This window comes from Notechis scutatus, chromosome 1 (genome assembly GCF_049901735.1).
Source record: "Notechis scutatus isolate UNSWTSFEM ecotype Mainland chromosome 1, rNotScu1.2, whole genome shotgun sequence".
NCBI classification, from domain to species: Eukaryota; Metazoa; Chordata; class Lepidosauria; order Squamata; family Elapidae; genus Notechis; species Notechis scutatus.
The window spans coordinates 11,235,657-11,253,052 of NC_142009.1; the positions used below are offsets into that span (position 1 = coordinate 11,235,657).

Below are 17,396 nucleotides of genomic sequence, written 5' to 3' on the forward strand. Positions count from 1 at the left end.
TTTTGCTAACTCCACAAGATGAGAGGGCATAAAAGAATCAAAATGGAGTCCACAACCATGTGATCAAAGCCCCAACCATCGCGACGTGCATACAAATGGAGCAGGGCTACGATCACTTGGTTGTGGCGGATGCCATCTTGAATTTTGCTTCCTCTCCACAGACTCCCCCCTCCCCAACCCCAACCCCCCCCAAAAGGCAATGTTTGTCAAATGAGGTTTGGAACAGTACAATGCTAGGATGGCAATAGATGCCTCTTCTCCTGACTCAAATAAAGTTGCAGCTGAACTGTCCCATTTAAAATTTATTTCCCCAAATGGAAACAAATTCTGAAATCTTTTAATATGGGCGTCTAGATGAGTGAGGGAAGAAAATGAACCTTACTCTAGGCAGTCGCCTAAAAAATATACCAGGTTCCCTACAAGTTGTGCTCTGGGCATCCAGAAGGTATAGAACTATCTAAAACATATTCACAGAGATTATCAACTTTTCTTCGGAGTATTCTTTCTTTTAAAAAAATACTTTTTTCTCTTTGCAAAATCATTTCATTAATACCATGCTTCCCTTTTTTATTTTAAAAAATAAACTAAAAAAATCCAGTTTTGCATATCTAGCATTAGCATTTAAGGTAGTATGGCACACCCTTTTTTTATAAAAGTTGAAGGGTGGGGGAATCTGCAAAATGGTGCAGTAGTTTTGCCAACATTTCTTTTCTTTCTTTTTCTTTCTTTTCTTTTCTTTTTTCTTTCTATATTGTGAAGCCTTTGGTTAGTTTGAAACCACATGAGATCAGCAGAAAGTAAAAGAGTGAAAAAGCAAATTAAATAAAAACAAAAACCTGCCCCCAAATTATTAGCATTTCTTTTTGCCTTAAATAAGAGAAAGTTCTATCCTTACTGGTCCTAAATCTGAATAACTACATCTATGTATTTAACCTTAATTACAATACAACTACAATATGTACTGGAAGAGGAAGAGAAGAGAAAGGGTATGTGTGGAGGGGTGTCACTACACTAGAATCAGGACAGCACTCTTACAAGATAGTCATTTTTATACATTATTAACATACAACAATGATCAACAAAGAATCTTCTATGAGGTGCCAGAGACCGAGGAAGGAGGAGGAGGAGGAGGAGGAGAAACACATGATAGTCTACAGTACAGGCACACGTTCCCAGAAACTCCACCAAGGAAGCTCTGTGAAAAATCCAAGAGAGCTCCATCATTTAAAAGGAAATTCACCCTCAGGAACTCCTGATAGGCTGCACATGGATGGCGTCTATCTTGATTAAAATGTAATAATAATAATTTAAAAAATCCCTGACTTTTTTTTCCCCCTCTCTCGCTCTTTTTTAATTTTTTTTTTTTTTTGTAAAAACACACTCGAGTCTCAGGGAATTAGTTTGTGATTAATTCCTTCTATTTATTTCATTTCATTTTTATTATTTTTTTAGTGTACTACTCGATCAAGTCTCAATAACTTTAAAAAGCGTCCAGCATTCTGGCTTTTAAACCTGGTTGTTTTTTCAAAGAAGAAAAGAAAAACTTAAAACATATAACAGCCATTCCCCTCCAGCAAAACACCTCATTTTTGCTGTCTACTTTAAAAATTGGGGGAATGATAAGATTCTTCCCCTCCTCCTTACAGTTCGCCTTGTGGTGCCTCCGTGAGTGATCGAAGATGCTTTGCTGTAACTTGTCTATTGAACATCTATGTTAGCCTACCGGTTAGTAAAATTTTACAAAAATAGGAGTGCAGCAGCTTTTTTTTTTTTCTCTTAACAAATGTCTCATTCAGTGTCTTATTCTGGCTGTACCTAGAGTACCAAATTTATAAACGTAACAATTTAAAAAAATATTAATAAAACTTGTCAATATTAATGCTTAAAAAAAGAATATATCCACACTATAGTTATGCTTGTAATATCACCTACTGTGTTGTACTTGGAGTTGCTGTTGCCAGCCTATTTGACCCATATTTAAAAAATTAAATTAAAAAATATCCTTCATAAGTCTCCTCCCCAGCAGAGGACCATATATATAACAGCCAAACATTAAACATGTGCAAATCGGAAATTGTCAGTTTTCCCCTACCAGTCACAGTGCAATGATGTTTTTTATACATTTTTTTTCAAATCTGTTTTCATCTACAATAAATTAAGCTTCTCTTGCCTCTAGGGTGACAAACTTGTAGCACTGAGGTATTCATAACGATTTGTTTAAAATAAACCTTTGCTTTTTTTTTTTTTTTTCTAATTTGTGAATTAGAAAAGAATGGGGAAAAAAAAGGATGGGTAAAAAAGGGTGAGAAGATGCATGCTTTAACTGCCCCCTCCCCACAGCTGGGGGCTTCCAAGACGTCAAGACTGGCTTGGTGCGAAGGCTGCAGGCAACGGGGCTGACAGAGATGGATGGACAGTCAGGTGATCTAAATGGTTAAAAAAAGTGTGCTTGAAACTTTAAATACCTTTTAAATATTAAAAATGTAGCTTTTTCAATCTTGGGAAAAGCAGGTTTTTTTTTTAAACTTAAAAATGTAACTAGACTGTTACCTTCAAAGCTGTGCACAGAGGTCTAGTTAATATGCTGGTATGACGCTAGTACAGTTATAAGGTCTAACATCTACAGAGCAAGCTAAAACAGTGTTGATCTAACTGCTACGGGCCAGCTCTGGCAGTCGATCTCACAAGTTTAAAAACATTGGGGCACAATCCAGCGGGAACATTCCCTGTGTGTGCTGGCGAGATAAATGGGAATTGGATGAGGATCTCAATGTCCTCATGCATTTTCCATTCATATAAAAAGTCTTGCAGAAGAGAAGATTCTGTTGGGATGTGTGCCCCAAATTTTAATATTTTTCTTCCATTCACTACAGAAACTGCCTTTATCTGACTCCATCACAAAAATATTACAATTTCTCTGCTTTAATAGTTTATATGCAAGTTAATGGAATTGTATTTACAGTATTACTACTTTTAGATTTCACAATTTCAAAAAACCTTATCGCCTTTTTTTTTTAACAACAAAAAAAATGCACTTATAGAAAAAGGACACAAAAAAACTTTGTAGTCCTTAGTTTATTGCCGAAAATAGATATAATTAGGTTAACTAATAAAAAGAACTGCTAGAGATCCTGCTACTGAGCCAGCCTCCTATTTCCCATCCAGCATAAAAGAGAGTATTTCCACTTACTTTTCTCACTTGCTCTAATTCTAAATTCAGCGTGCGCTAAATTCCACCTGAAAAAGCCTTTTCAACTTCAGAATTGGTACCAGTAAACTGAAAATCATGCTACCATTTCAGCAACAAAATTACATAAAAAGAAAGATAGAGAAAGGGGTTAAAAAGCAAAGCAAAGAAACCTTTAAGATATAGAGTATGGTTAGGGTTTTCCTAAATACACAAAGTAGCAGATCTACTTTGATTATAAGCCTATGTCAAAATACTACAAAAAAGTGATTAAAATAGATCTCAAAGGGGAAAAAAACATCCAAGAAAAATAATAACATGAACAAAAATGGATTATATATATATACACATTTGTTTTAAAAAGCTGTTGTTCTATATAGTACAGCAGGTTCATGAGATGATTTTGGACAACCCATATCCATTGAGGGTCACCTCCAGTTTGTGTGGGTTACTGATGATGGTGCAATGGTCAAAGTCTGAAGACGTGTCACCTAAACATGGAACCATTCAGAAACTTCGCCCTGTCTTGCCTGGACATCCAGATATACTCTACAGTGGATGAAAGATAAAGAAAAAGAGAAAGACAATGGTTACGTTCCAACTTTTAGAAAAATGCATCTTCTTAGTCCAAGCAGGGACCCAGATGTGATAGCCCGTTTTCTGGTTTCATACAAGTTCTACTCCACATTTATTTCATGTCTTATATTTGTATTTAACGGGTTCCAGCAATACATTGCACCATAAACTAATCGAATTATTGGGATCTAACAAGTAACAAGTTACCTACAGCCTGTATCAATTGCACCTACTAGATCACTACGGGAGAAACTCCATGTGATTCCGTACTTCTGGGAGGAAGGAGAGTCGAAACCAAGAGAGAAGGCGTCTTGGGGGCAGCCCCAGTGCTATGGAACTGCATCCCTGAGACCAGGCTGGCAACCTCCTGGCTGGCTTTTAGAAGGCTGTTAAAAACGAAACTGTCAAGGAGGGCTTACCTGTTACTTCTCTGCTTTCTATTTTTATTGTTATTTTTATAGTACATTCTGCTCATTCATGTTACAATATTTCTGTTCATTTCATTATACCCCACGGATGTGCTAATTTTTACATATCATGTAAAACTGCTGAAAATCAAAAGATGGTAGCAGGAGACAAATTCAATAAGCAAACTTAAAACGGTGTCAGGCGGCCTGGAGGACTAGCAGTTGCTTTGGCTGAGGGTGCCAAAGGAGGAAGAAGAGGACGAAGGGTGGCAAGGGGCAGCAGGGGTACCCAGTTGCGGTCTGCAGAGTGCAGGGTGATTTCCAGCAAAAAAAAAAAAAAAGAAAGGCATTTGGGAATGGATTCAGACGTACAACCATCTGATTAGCTTAATGACCACCGTAAGAAACAGTTTTAAAAAAATCAGATCTGGTCACAAGGTGTCCAAACTTATGATGTCAGCAACTTGCAACAGAGATTCCAGGCCCAATTGTGGTAGTAAGTTGAGGACTGCCTGTGTGTGCTTTTAAAAAGAAACATGGGAAACAAGCTCAAGTCATGTCAAATTGGAGTGGGAGATTTTATTTTATACTTGGAAATTTGCACTTCAATATTCAGCCTGATCAGACTGTGCAGAAGTATTGTAATCTTCCTAATCTGGTACTGTTCTATTCAGACAAGTCAAAATTCAAGGTATCTAGAAGTATACCAAGTTGTGGAAGGATGGTGTGTATGTGTTCTGTGTATGTATGTATGTGGGTGTGTGAGTCTATGTGTTTATGAACTGTGATGGCAAATAACTTGGACAGAAAGACTGATGAAATTAATAGTTCCCTCAACAGAATATTATTTAAAGATCTAAGCTAGACATGGTGGATCAATCCTGGGCATCAGTGCAGATGGTGGCAGCAATGGCTATTTGAAGCTAGGATATTCACAGGAAATTCTGGTTTTATAAATAAAGGTTTCTTTGTTGAAACCATGTCGAAAGAGCACAATGACATATGATGGTTTGTTGAACCAGACTCATATAAAATAATTAAGAAATTATCTGCTTGGTAAGTCCACCATTTCATTTTTCAGGCTTATAGTATTGTGAGCCAAAACAAATGGAGCAATGTGAAATTAGAAATGATGTGCAACTAATCCATGATGGATTATACAGTTTATAAACTGCAGCATGAAGAATCTTTTAAAAGGTTTGGGTTACAGTACTGCATGATGATAACAATTCAGTTATAGAAGAACTAGTTCATTTGTGAATGTCTCAAATGCTCAGTTTCAATGGCTTGAACAAATACCTTCAATAAAAATGTGAATAACTATGAAATCCAGAGTATTCCCCATAGAAGCCTTAATCCTCCAAGTCCTATTATTCATTCATTAATTCATTCATTTCAAATACACCACAGTGAGGTACAAGAAACTTTTTTCCCTACCTCCAGACTTAAGCCTCCCATATCAAGAAGCCCCCTGGGAAACTTTTATAATGTAATGGTGTACAGAAGATCCTGGCAAAAGTAATCTGAGCTACAGTTTCACTGTAACAATCTGACAGAATTTCAAACTACAGTCATTTTAGCTGGTGTTGGTTTAAAAGTTGACTTTGAATTAGACTCTCTCTCTTTGGTAGATAGCCTTGCTCTTAAGCCAGGCTTTTAGACTCAGACATGATGGTGAATAATCCCTGGAGTGCAATCTCAACTTCTCTCCTGCACATTCTTCTTGGGTTACAGTGACAGATGTGAAATTCTCATGCTGAGGAGATGGATTGTTCCAGTTAAAAACATATTAGAAAAGGCCACCCTTGCCTTGTCTACCACCTTCTGCTCATCTTTTGAACATCTATAGTGAGTCCTTTCCTGAGGCAACAAACATCCTCAAAACAAGGGTAACAAAGAAAGATGAGCAGTCACGGAAGCTGTGGTTTGTCTTGCCCGTGAACTTCTTGGCACCCACAGTCCAAGAAGGATCCTTTTCCCTTTGTGAAAAGTAACCTCAAGGACACCTTCTTGGCTTGCCAATCTTTATTATGGCTTTATGAGGCGAGTGCATACTGTTAATTGCTTAAACATTGTTCTCACCTCATGCCTCTTTTTAACATTTCTCTGTGCTAGGAACAAGACATTATTGGGACTTGCTTTTGAGGATCCATTAGCAGACCTAATTTTTGGCAGAAAACAGAGACCAAATCTGTTTACATCAGGATTAATCAGGAACTACACACCGTGAACCATACAAAAAGTGTGTGCCTACATGCATACGGATAGGCGGACAGAAGTCCTCTTTAACCCTGAGGTAATTTTTATGTTTTTCTATCTGCTTCCCTACATTTCAGTCCTGGAATTCATGCAGGGCAACTGGGCTTTCAGGCGGACTCCTACCAAAGCCAAAGTTAAGTGACTAGGCAAGTTTTCTACATTCAGGCTTCTTTATGGTGTATCAGCCACACAGCAACACATGGATCGTATTTGGCAAATGTCACAAGTACTTAGTTTCAATGGCTTGAAGAAGTACCTTCCCCAAGAGAAGGCATAACTATGAAATCATGTGTGCTCCCCCCAAATGTCTCTCAGTTGCCCAAAAAACAGGGAACCACTATTACTTTCCAAAGCATCATACCTTTTAGAAGCTTTTAAAAAATCTTAATTTGATCATGATCAGCTCCTTCCACCCTTTCCCACATTCAGTGACTTGGGTTCATCTTCACACATGAAAAATGTGTTTGCTTCAGCAATCATACTTTTAATTTCATGCTTTGATTTGGAAATTAGAATTCATGCAATAGATTACGTACATGGTTAAAATTAGCAACAATTTCTCACATTTTCCTTACATTATCCTGGTTATGGCTCTGTTTTAAATTAAATGTTTATAATTGGAAGTATAAAAAAAATACTGGGTTAAAAGCTACAGGTAAAAGAGGAGAAAACAGGTGGGGATCCAGAATATACATTACTGTAATAAGTGATTTTTTTTTAATCTGTTGAAATTTAATTCCTAATTTTCATGATTGTTCTTTAAGAACAAATCACACATATTGTGCTTACAGTCTTTAACATAAAAATGAATTAGTTTTTAAAAGCACTACAATTTTAAAAAGAGTTTCTTTCAAATTCACATGACTAAGTAGATTTTCCCTCAAACATTCGAGTAACCCCCAGTATTTAGAATTGGTTTAAAAAATCATAGCAATTGCATAAAAAATTTAACTGCTGTCAACACTATTTTTTTCCAGAATTGTTTCAGGATATCTTTCAAGTTTCCAGCCCAAAAAATTGATTTTAAAATGTTTAAGAAAAAATAAAATAAAGGAAGTATAAAGGTATCAGAATTTAACCCCCCAACAAGAGCGAAGGGATATAGTAGGAAATATAAATGCTATATATTGATATACCTCCAAGTGAGATGGCAACCAACCCTGTGTAACGTTTCAGTGGTATCCATTTGTAAAAGCCGTTGCAATCAAAGGCCCCTAAAATTGTACAATTGCAATTGTTACTAATATCATACAAGGGAAGAGATGATTTTATTTACTGTTTTGCATGAATTATCAAAAATTATCAAGTATTGGTGTTGCTAGCATGAATATTGTTGCCATCTGTTCTTGCTCATATATTTGCAAGCTCAAATTTAAGGGTGCTGAAAAGTAAATTTAAACTGCTGTTAGTAAATGGATGGCATAAATGTATTAAAAAGGCAGACACTTTTTGAAAAAAACATTAGAGATGAAATTAAAGAGAAAGCTCTATAGGCGCAAAATAATTTAAGAGACTACACAGGTGCAGACAAAACATAATGCTGACTACAGCGTGATTCTTTAGAAAACAGAGCACAGCAAAGGTCAGCAGCACACACCCTTTTTGAGAACAATCCAATCTTTTTCTATAGGTGCAAAATGGAAATGAGGGGTGTTGTAAACGGTGATAGATGGCAGTTTAAATTGACGTAGGTCTTATCAGAATAATCTGTATTTTACACATTGAGTTTGTTCCAATGGGATTTACCAGTAACATTACAAGGAGAAAGAAATGAAACAAGGATCCCAGTATACTTGGGTTATTTTTTAGCAAGTAAAATAATTTGAAGAACTTGTCTGCATTTTTGAGACAAAATAACACAGCTATGGCCATGTGTGTGCATGTCTGTGAATTTTTTCAAAGTGGTTTCAAAATCATTTTATTAACTGGTTACGAAGATACGCAGGACATTCATGCTACCACACACAATTTGAAAACAGCAGAATTAGAGGAAATGAACATTGCATGCAAAATTTGCACTCCCAAATTAGTATTTTCCCCCCACATTAGTAATTGCACCATGTTAATGTTCAACTTCGTTGTTATTCATTGGACAAAAGGTATGCTGCACAACTTGCTAGCATTTCTGTGAATAACTAAGCCCTTCAGGTTTAATTCACATTATATTTCCCCTACCTTTTATACTACCCTTTTGCTTGGGATTATTAGAACCATTCTCAAGGGAGAGATATAGTTTAATTTGGTCATGCGTTTAATTGGCTATTAAAGTGCAGGGCATGGCAACTTCCCCTGCTAAATAGTAGGCCAACGCTTCAGTTCTAACCTGGCTAAAAAGAAAGCGGGCAACACAATTATAGGCCATCCCTTCTTTCCCACATTGAAGTCTTAAGAACGTTTCTATAAATGACTCAGATGTCTAGGCATACATCTGTTTCTGAAGATGCAAGACCACATTAGACTGTCAATGAATTTAATACAGAAATGCATCTTGAGGAACACTCAGAAGTACAGCCTTTTCTAAGATACATTGTGATACGGGTATTGCCAAAAGAGATGCTTTGGGTTAACTTAAATTTAGCTCAGTATACAATCTCTATTTGTTGTTTTGGTTCATTTCTGAAAAGCTGATTTTTTTTCTGGATTCCAGACAAAATAGCTTGTAAAGACATTAAAACAGAAATTTTGGGTTCAGTTGTGGTCATAAGTCAAGGATTATCTGAAAGACGAATAATCTGGCCAAGTTTAGCGTACATAATTTTTGTGGATGTTCCTAAAGAAAAAGACACATCCCATGGTTAAGAAAAAAACCAGTGTGCTCTGCAGCTTGATATATCTGTTTTCCCTTTCTTCCGTTGGTATAAATACAGTATGTTAAATGGGCATCTCTCAAGCGCTATGTAACTGAAATACAGGAATCCAATTCACACCCAATTTCTGGCAAAAAAAAAAAAAAAAAATCTGAATGTGGCGTCTGGCTGAATGAGGTTCCTAGCAAGTCCCAGAAAAACGGTATGCGGCCTCTATCAAAATGGGAATCCTGCTATATGGAATCTATAGATCGTGTGTGTGTGTGAATAAACAGATTCAAGATAGTGTCCAATTCATAGGACAGGGTCCCAGATCGTGTTGCTTTGAAAGGTTCCATAGAAGAGCATTGCAGTGCCAACAGATTTTATTCACTCTAGAGCTTCTGCAAGAGAAGAAACAGGAAGACAAAGAGAGTTACTTACAGCAATTCCATGCCCAAAGCCAGAGCCAGGCTGGGGGCTGGCAGCACTTATGTAGTTACCCACACCGGAGTCTTGACTGGCTGTACCGTAGAGGTCTGCAACTGGACCCGGGCTGTTTGCCCCTGGAAATCCTCCGGGCCGGGCTGGATTGGAGCCTGCCGGGGAAGCGGGTGCGCCAAAATTCGGTTGAGCACTGTAGCTATTCAAGACTGGTGTGCAGAGAATAAAGCTGGGTATGAGGCCAGAAGCTGAGCATGCACAGTTATTACAAAGCCAAACACTAATAAAAACAGCCTAGGTCCAACTTCTAACACTTAACCAAGGCCATGCGATAAGAGAGCAAGTACTCAATAAAAGTCAGCCCATACTACTAAGAAGCTTAGAGCTCCAAATATAGAGAAATATGTAGAAAGAGAGAGAGAGAGAGAGAGAAAGAGAGACAGAAAGAGAGAGAGAGAGAGAGAGAGAGAGAGAGAAAATCATTCAATACACTACTGCAACCAGAGACTGTATCGGTGGTCAGTTTCACCAAATTATCACAAAAATATGTATTTTCTGACATCTGATTTGATGCTCATGCAGTAGTAAAATGGGTTTTCTAGATCTGGGCACGTTGAGACAGCATTCACATCCCATGCAAACTACAAAGGAACTAGTTTTAGACTACACATTGTGTTAATATTGATATTAATGTTGACAGCAGAGAAAGCAAATCACACTTAGAAAAACTTTTTCGGGTGTGGGGGGGGGAGGAGTGGAATCCACTGAAAACTTTCAAACAGTACATCCCACCTGCCCGCCCACTTCTTTTAATACTGAAGAGACATGAAGGTTTGAAATGTTTTTTCTTTAAATAAAAACAAACAAACAAATGATAATGTAATGGAACACTTGGGAGTGTTTGATATACGTAAGAGTAGTTTTGTTTCCCTTCCTCCTCCTAGTGTGGAGAAAACAAGTGCCTTTCTCCCTCTCAAACTATTAATTAGGTAGAATACAAGGAGGGATGAATAGCCAGAAGCTGAATAAATCTGCATCCTGAAACTTAATTATTTCCAAAAAGAAAACATATAAATTGTAATAAGACAATCCCTACAACTGGAACATGGTAGGCAGTTCACTTTTATGACTATTTTTGTAAAGGGAATTAGATTAGCAAGATCATCAGGGAAAGCACTGAACTGTTAGGTGCTTGCTTCAAACAGAGAGAAACAGAGAAAGGGAGAATTGCTGGAGACCCAACCCTGCTACCTGCATGCTAAGAAAAGCAGAGCTGTTTTCTTCAGCTGATTGTTCATGACCTTTCAAATATGTATGACCTAATTATTAAACGAACTTTTCTGTCACTAGTCTGTCTGTAATCCCTAGAGATGATGGTGCTTGGATATAAAACAACGACAACAACAACTAGGAGTAAGGAGACCTCTCTGGTTATGGCCCTGCCTCACAACACAAGTGGGTCAACGGTACTATACAGAAGTGTGGCAAGAAACTAAAGTCCAATTAGTGCCTGTCATGGTGGGACGAAAACTTTGCCTGGCTTTACAGGCATTGCACTAAACATAAAAACAGGCAGAGCTTTGATGGCCCTGTCATGCCACCATCTCGACTTTTCAACTACATGTGTGGACATCCCTGGCACTCTATGAAGGGAGCCACAGAAAGGAAATGAATCTCTAGAGAGCTGAATTTATCCCAGTTGGATCCAGCACACAAAGGGTTTAACTAACTCTACACCATCAGTTACTTTATGGAAATGCCAAAGCCCATTTAATTCACACATTTTGTTGAACTGATCCTTCGAAGGAAAGAATCAAAGGAGAATGAAAGAAAAGGCAAGTCTCATCATTTCTAAATTCATTTCAAAAGTTGGTTAGTGGAGAAAACATTTCCTAAACCCCGGATGGCTAGACAGGCATCAATTGGAATGACTTGGCCACCTCAGTCAGTAAGAAGGGAGATTGTGCGACCGGGTGCTCCCATAACCACAAAGAAAGGAGCTAACCGGGTTAGATCTGTTGCAATTAAGCACTTTTAAACATTCATTTTAGGCAAACAAACGCACATTTGAGTACTTTTTCTTTCCATTCATGAAAGATGCAAATTTCCCAAACAAGTTAACATGGCATGTAAGTCTGATTCTTCCCACTTTCCTCCCTCCCCTTGCTGGTTCGGACAAGTTATTACAGTACATCTGAGATATTGGCCTCTGGTATTTCTCTGTCTACTCTTTGCAAGATTCACTACTTTATTCAGACTCAAGGAGCTATTTGTTTACCTAAGGAAACTGTGCAAATATACACATCTGCTGGGAAAGTTTTCAATTTCTTAATAGCCACCTCCATGGTTAGAAAAAAAAATCTGTACGACTGGTTGAGGATAAATCACATCTAATTCAGTTTATATCAATTTCCTGAGCAATGTGCCATCTGTGGTTAAATAACTAATGTTTGCTTGGTAGAGGGCAAATGGGAAGGGTTGCCTGTTCCGAGAGAGAGGGAGAAACATACAGGTAATCCCCGACTTACGACCGGTCACTTAACATTACAACAGATCCCTGCCCCAAAGCTAATTATGACCAATTTTTGAAGTTATGGTGGCTATACACACCACCCCAGGGTCACCACCCTAGGGTCACATGATCACATAGAATAATAGAGTTGGACAGGACCTTGGAGGTCTTCTAATCCAACCCACTGCTCAGGGCATTTTGCATGTTTGGCAGCCAGCTCACCTTCATTGCCACTGACAGCATCACGGTGACTGCAATTTGTGAAAATTTTTGCCACTTTCTGGAATTTACTTACAGTTTCCGGCAAACCCTCCAACTCACTTCAGAAAATTGAAGAGAAAAAAAAAAGGTGGAAAAAAAAAAGGTCTGACCTCAGCTTACAACTACAAGAGCTGGGCTCAATTCCAGTCGTAAGTCGAGGACTAACTGTAATTTACAGAGAAATGGGGAAGTCCATGTGGCAACATTGCATAAAACTGACAAGAGGAAAAGGTGAGCACGATCAAACCTGGGATAAAAATATGGAAGAACTCTATTGGGCTAGGCTGTATTGGAAAAACAAAGCCATTTTAAACGATATTGAAGATTAAACATCAAGCTAACTTTTTTTGTTTTCATTCATGAAGAAAAACATCCAGCTGAGATGTTCAGAGGCCTTATATTAAATTGCTGGAGCAGACTTTTGTTTTCCAGTTCAATAAAGTGGATATTGGCCTTGCTGACAGCTCACCAGAATGCTTCCCTTTGCCAGGCGAATGAACACGTTGGCCTCAGAAAGCGATCACATGCACAGACACACATGGGCTCCACATCTTCCATCTTTAAAATCGCACCATATGGAAGCCATGCTTGGTTTGAGCGGAGAACCTCCTCATAATGCAAGGCAGTTCGGGTAAGATGGCAGCTCAGCATACCAACAGCTTAAAAGTCTGAGGCGGAAAGTTCCAGATAGAATGGGGAATGGGTGAGTGGGGAATTGGATTTTCTTCTTCTTCTATTGCTTGAAAGAACCTGTGGCTTCATGGCTCTGGAGTCTTTCATGAGTACTTCCTAAAGAACACAAGGAAGATTTCAGTGACTGACCTGCTCTTTCTCCATCTCTGCTTAAGCTTGCTGGGACAGAAAGGTCTTCTCTGGAGACCTGGGACTCCGAGTTGCATGATGTGCACACGGAAGCTATTCTTTTTAGATTGGGTGCCATACAATTCCATATGTTAGCAAAGGTGCAAAAATGTCTTCTTGATGGTAGGAATAAGTGGAATAGCCAGGGGAATAGACTGGGAAGGACTGCATTGCTTTAGGTGGAGATGGAAGGAAATAATACATAAGCTGAAGCTTATTGGAACTTAGTGGGACTGTCTCCTCATCGATTTAATGCCCTGGTTTTATGGACGCTGTTGATAGCTATTTTAACATTTTAAAAATACTTTGACACTGTGGCCAATCATATGACCCTATTTATTTATTTATTTTAAAAAAATCGAATGCCAAATTTTAATATCTGATGGAAAGAGTATCAAGTCCATTCCAGAATGAGACCTAAATTTAATTAACATGCTCAGCTAAGAAGGTTTGCACCAAGGAAAACGGAGCCATGCGTCAATCTCTTCTTCCACATGACCTTTCATATCTACGTCCCCATGGCTGGAGCACTCATTTGTGGTATCACAGAAATCTAAATCACCTCATTTACTTCAGTAGAGTTGTTCACTAAGATGCCAAGAACAATAAATTGCCAAGTTGACAATTTGAAGGAAAGTAACAGTGAACACCAAGGATTCTATATATATTTTTTATACCTCTGTCTTTTCCCCACCCCTATGCCTCAATCATCCCATTCCTAAATTATTGTAATTTTCTTAGAGAACAACAATTCAGAGCTCACTATACTGGTTCCATGCTCTGTTCTATTGCACCGTCAATAGTTGGTTGTTTTTCTAAGTTGTTGTATGTCACAAAGTAAAAGTGTTTACTTAAGTCAGGCTTGGAGATGAATGCTATAGCTTGGGAGATATGTTGATGAAGATTCTCTGTTATCTGGAAGTTGAGTCGTGGCAACTGGACTTATTTTCTTCTTGGTTGGGAGAAGTTTCACTGCTCACCCCAGCAGCTTCTTCAGTCTGAATAAGTCGGTAAAGGGAATCTGAGCAGGCAAGAGAGTCGTTGGAATCTGCCAACTTCTTAAAATTCTTGGGGGTATTTAAGAAATGTCTCAAAATACCACACACTTTGGGGAAGAAATCCCAAAGTGCAGGGATACCCCTAAGAATTGTAAGAGTTGGTACATTCCAACGATTCTCTGCCTACTCAGGTATCCCCAAACAATTTGTTGAGACCAAAGAAGCTGCTTGGATAGGCAACGAAACTTCTCCAACCACTTGCCACAATTCAACTTCCAGACAGTAGTTTGGAGGCAGAATTTTTCCTTCTTCTCCCAAAGGTGTTTTTTCAAGAGGCAACTGGACTTTCTGGAAGTTCAGTTGCCTCTTGAAAAAGCACCTTTTGGGATAATCATGAGCTGCATGATTGAGAATCTCCATAAACTTATTTTCTTCTGCTCCCAAACACAACCCTTGTAATGGAAAAAACAACTCTGAGGGGAGGCAAAATGTGATGGGGTGCCCTTTTGTTCGGTTAACAAATGGTCTTTTCCAGAATTTCTCCACTGGAGGTTGCATTTGAAGCAGAGGAAATTTTGGGTGATTCTGAACTAAACTGAGGAGAACCGTGAAGGACAAAGCTTGTCTCGCCCAAGACTTTGAAAAAGGGATCTGACACCTTTAAGAAATAAATGAACGAAGGGAATAAGCCAGCTAAGCAGTCACAATTATAGGGTCCACATGAATTGGAGACATGGCCAAAAGGAGTCCTTGTATTCATTTAGTCTGCTCTTTGCTGAACTGAGTTTTTAAATGTACTTGAAGTAAAAATGCATTTATGCAACTGCAGTCATGCGTTATGGATGGTTCCAATATGTTTTGAAGCATTCCAATCAACTATGCATGTTTTCAGTGAGAGGATAAAATAATGTGGCATACTTCAGGGCTATTTCATAAAATAGCAGGGTTTAACTTCTGCTGATATGTATGCTAGGCATCACAAGGGTCAGGAAAATATTTTCCAGCTTACCACACACAAATCATTGCTTAGGTATAGTCTTCATTGGTATGCTGATTGTTATCTCAGTGCAAGGTGATCTGAAAGGGTCTAGAGATGGGGAAAAAATGTCCAGAGCAAGAGCAATGCTTTAAAATCTAGGGGGGGAAAAATCTCCTGGTTGACCTGGATAGGCCATAGATTTGGAAAAGCATGACATATTACAGGTAGTCTCCAACTTACAACCATTCGTTTAATGACTGAAGTTACAACAGCACTGGGAAAAAAATGCCATTGACTGGTTCTTTCACTTACAACCGTCACAGCATCCCCATGGACGTTTTGATTTTTATTTATTTGATTTGTCAGTTGCTTACAAGATAATAGGTATAAATATAAACATAGTTATGAACACATGGATACGTATCAGAAAAATAAAAGAAGCAATAGGACAGGGACGGTAGGCACGTTGGTGCACTTATGCACGCCCCCTACAGACCTCTTAGGAAAGGGGTGAGGTCAATAGTAGACAGTCTAAGGTTAAAGTTTTTGGGGTTTGGGGAAGAAACAATGCAATGAAAATTTGCAACCAACCTGTATTTGTGATAGTCGCAGTGATGATCATTTATGACTTTCCCAGGGGGGGCTCCCAACAAGCAAATTTAATGGAGGAGGTTGGGATTCCTTTAACGACCTTGTAATTTGCTTAACGACCATGTGATTCATTTAATGATCATGGTTAAAAAAAAAGGTAAAATCAGGTGCAAATCACTTAATGATCGCATTACATAGCAATAGAACTTCTGATCCCAGTTGTGGTGGTAAGCCGAGGACTACCTTTATGTCTTTGTTTTGGAGTAAATGAAGTACTACAGCTGTTTCAAAGCAATGACAGTGGTAACTGCAGCAATATCTCTTATAGTGATGATGACGGTAAGTGGTAATTATCCACTTCTTATCCAAGTATGAGCTGTGGTGGCCCAGTGGTTAGAATGCAGTATTGCAGACTGCCGGCAGTTCGGCAGTTCGATTCCTGACAGGCTCAAGATCAACTCAGCCTTCCATCCTTCCGAGGTTGGCAAAATGAGGACCCAGATTGTTGGGGGCAATATGCTGACTGTGTAAACTGCTTAGAGAGGGCTGTAAAGCAGTATATAAGTCTAAGTGCTATTGCTATCCTTTGATAAGTTTAATTCAGCTCTCCGTGTGTTACTGCATACCTTTGTACCTAAGCTTTTTCCTATAATACACTTTGGAGAATCATTAAAGCATTGAGAAAAATCTTCTTTCGCTGCTATTAAATATACCCATATCACATACTGTTTGTGCATTCAGGAACTAGAAAATTTGAACAAAACTATTTAGTATGGTAAATCAAGAGTAATTTCCCATCATTTCTATACTAGCCATGGGTGCAGAATCACTGTGTCACACTCAAATGCAAAAAAGAAGGCAAAGATTTCGTGATGTTCCGACATATCTTGATGTCTGTAAAGTATCTAACAAAGTGCCACTCTGATTTACAGGCTAGTTACATGATAGCTGAATGGCAGGCAATTAAATGGATATATAGCTGCCTCAAAAATCACACTCCAAGGGTGTTCATCTACAGTTCTTCATCAAAGGTGAGAGATATAGGCTATCATGAGATTGGGTCCTAAGTCCTGCACCCTTCAGTATTTTTATTAATGACATGGACAAAAAAGTGAAGGGAATTTATAAAAAATGATAAATAGCTAATATCCTAAAAGCTATAAATAAAATTTAAAACATTTGTGATGGGTTAAGGAAATGGGCTGAAAAATAACAGAACGAAAATAGTCAAGTGCAAAATTTAACTTAGAAAACAGAAATTGAACGCACAGGCATAGATTAAGGAAGGCTTGTTGAAATAGAGAAGACCGCAAACACAATATGATCTTGCACTGTGTTGGGGCTTCAGTAAAAGTGTGTCAAAATTTAGGCTGCCTTAGCAGAAATATAGTTCCCAAATCATGGGATGTAATACGTAGCTTGGTGTTGGTCCGACTCCACTCCAATTGTATCCAATTCATAGGCATTAATTCAAAGAGGAGCAACAAGGATGATCAGACAATGAGAGAAAACGTGGAAATGAAAAGTTCTGGAAT

The 17,396-nt window shown here is 38.3% G+C and overlaps 1 protein-coding gene across 21 annotated transcripts in view; it reads right to left on the reverse strand.

Moving 5' to 3' along the window:
* MSI2 (musashi RNA binding protein 2) overlaps positions 1–17,396 on the reverse strand; it is a 574,150-nt gene that overhangs the window by 2,075 nt on the left and 554,679 nt on the right. For 10 of the 21 annotated variants that reach the window (XM_026680447.2, XM_087956893.1, XM_087956930.1 and 7 more), the window contains 3 exons: positions 9,660–9,868; positions 7,566–7,643; positions 1–3,736 (listed from right to left, as the gene is read on the reverse strand). The exon at positions 1–3,736 is cut by the window's left edge and continues 2,075 nt beyond it. In XM_026680447.2, the coding sequence (XP_026536232.1) occupies positions 7,602–7,643; positions 9,660–9,868 (251 nt within the window). In that variant the 3' untranslated portion in view covers positions 1–3,736; positions 7,566–7,601. The remainder of the gene's footprint in view (positions 3,737–7,565; positions 7,644–9,659; positions 9,869–17,396) is intronic. The other 11 variants (XM_087956966.1, XM_087956910.1, XM_087956884.1 and 8 more) reach the window with 3 other exon arrangements.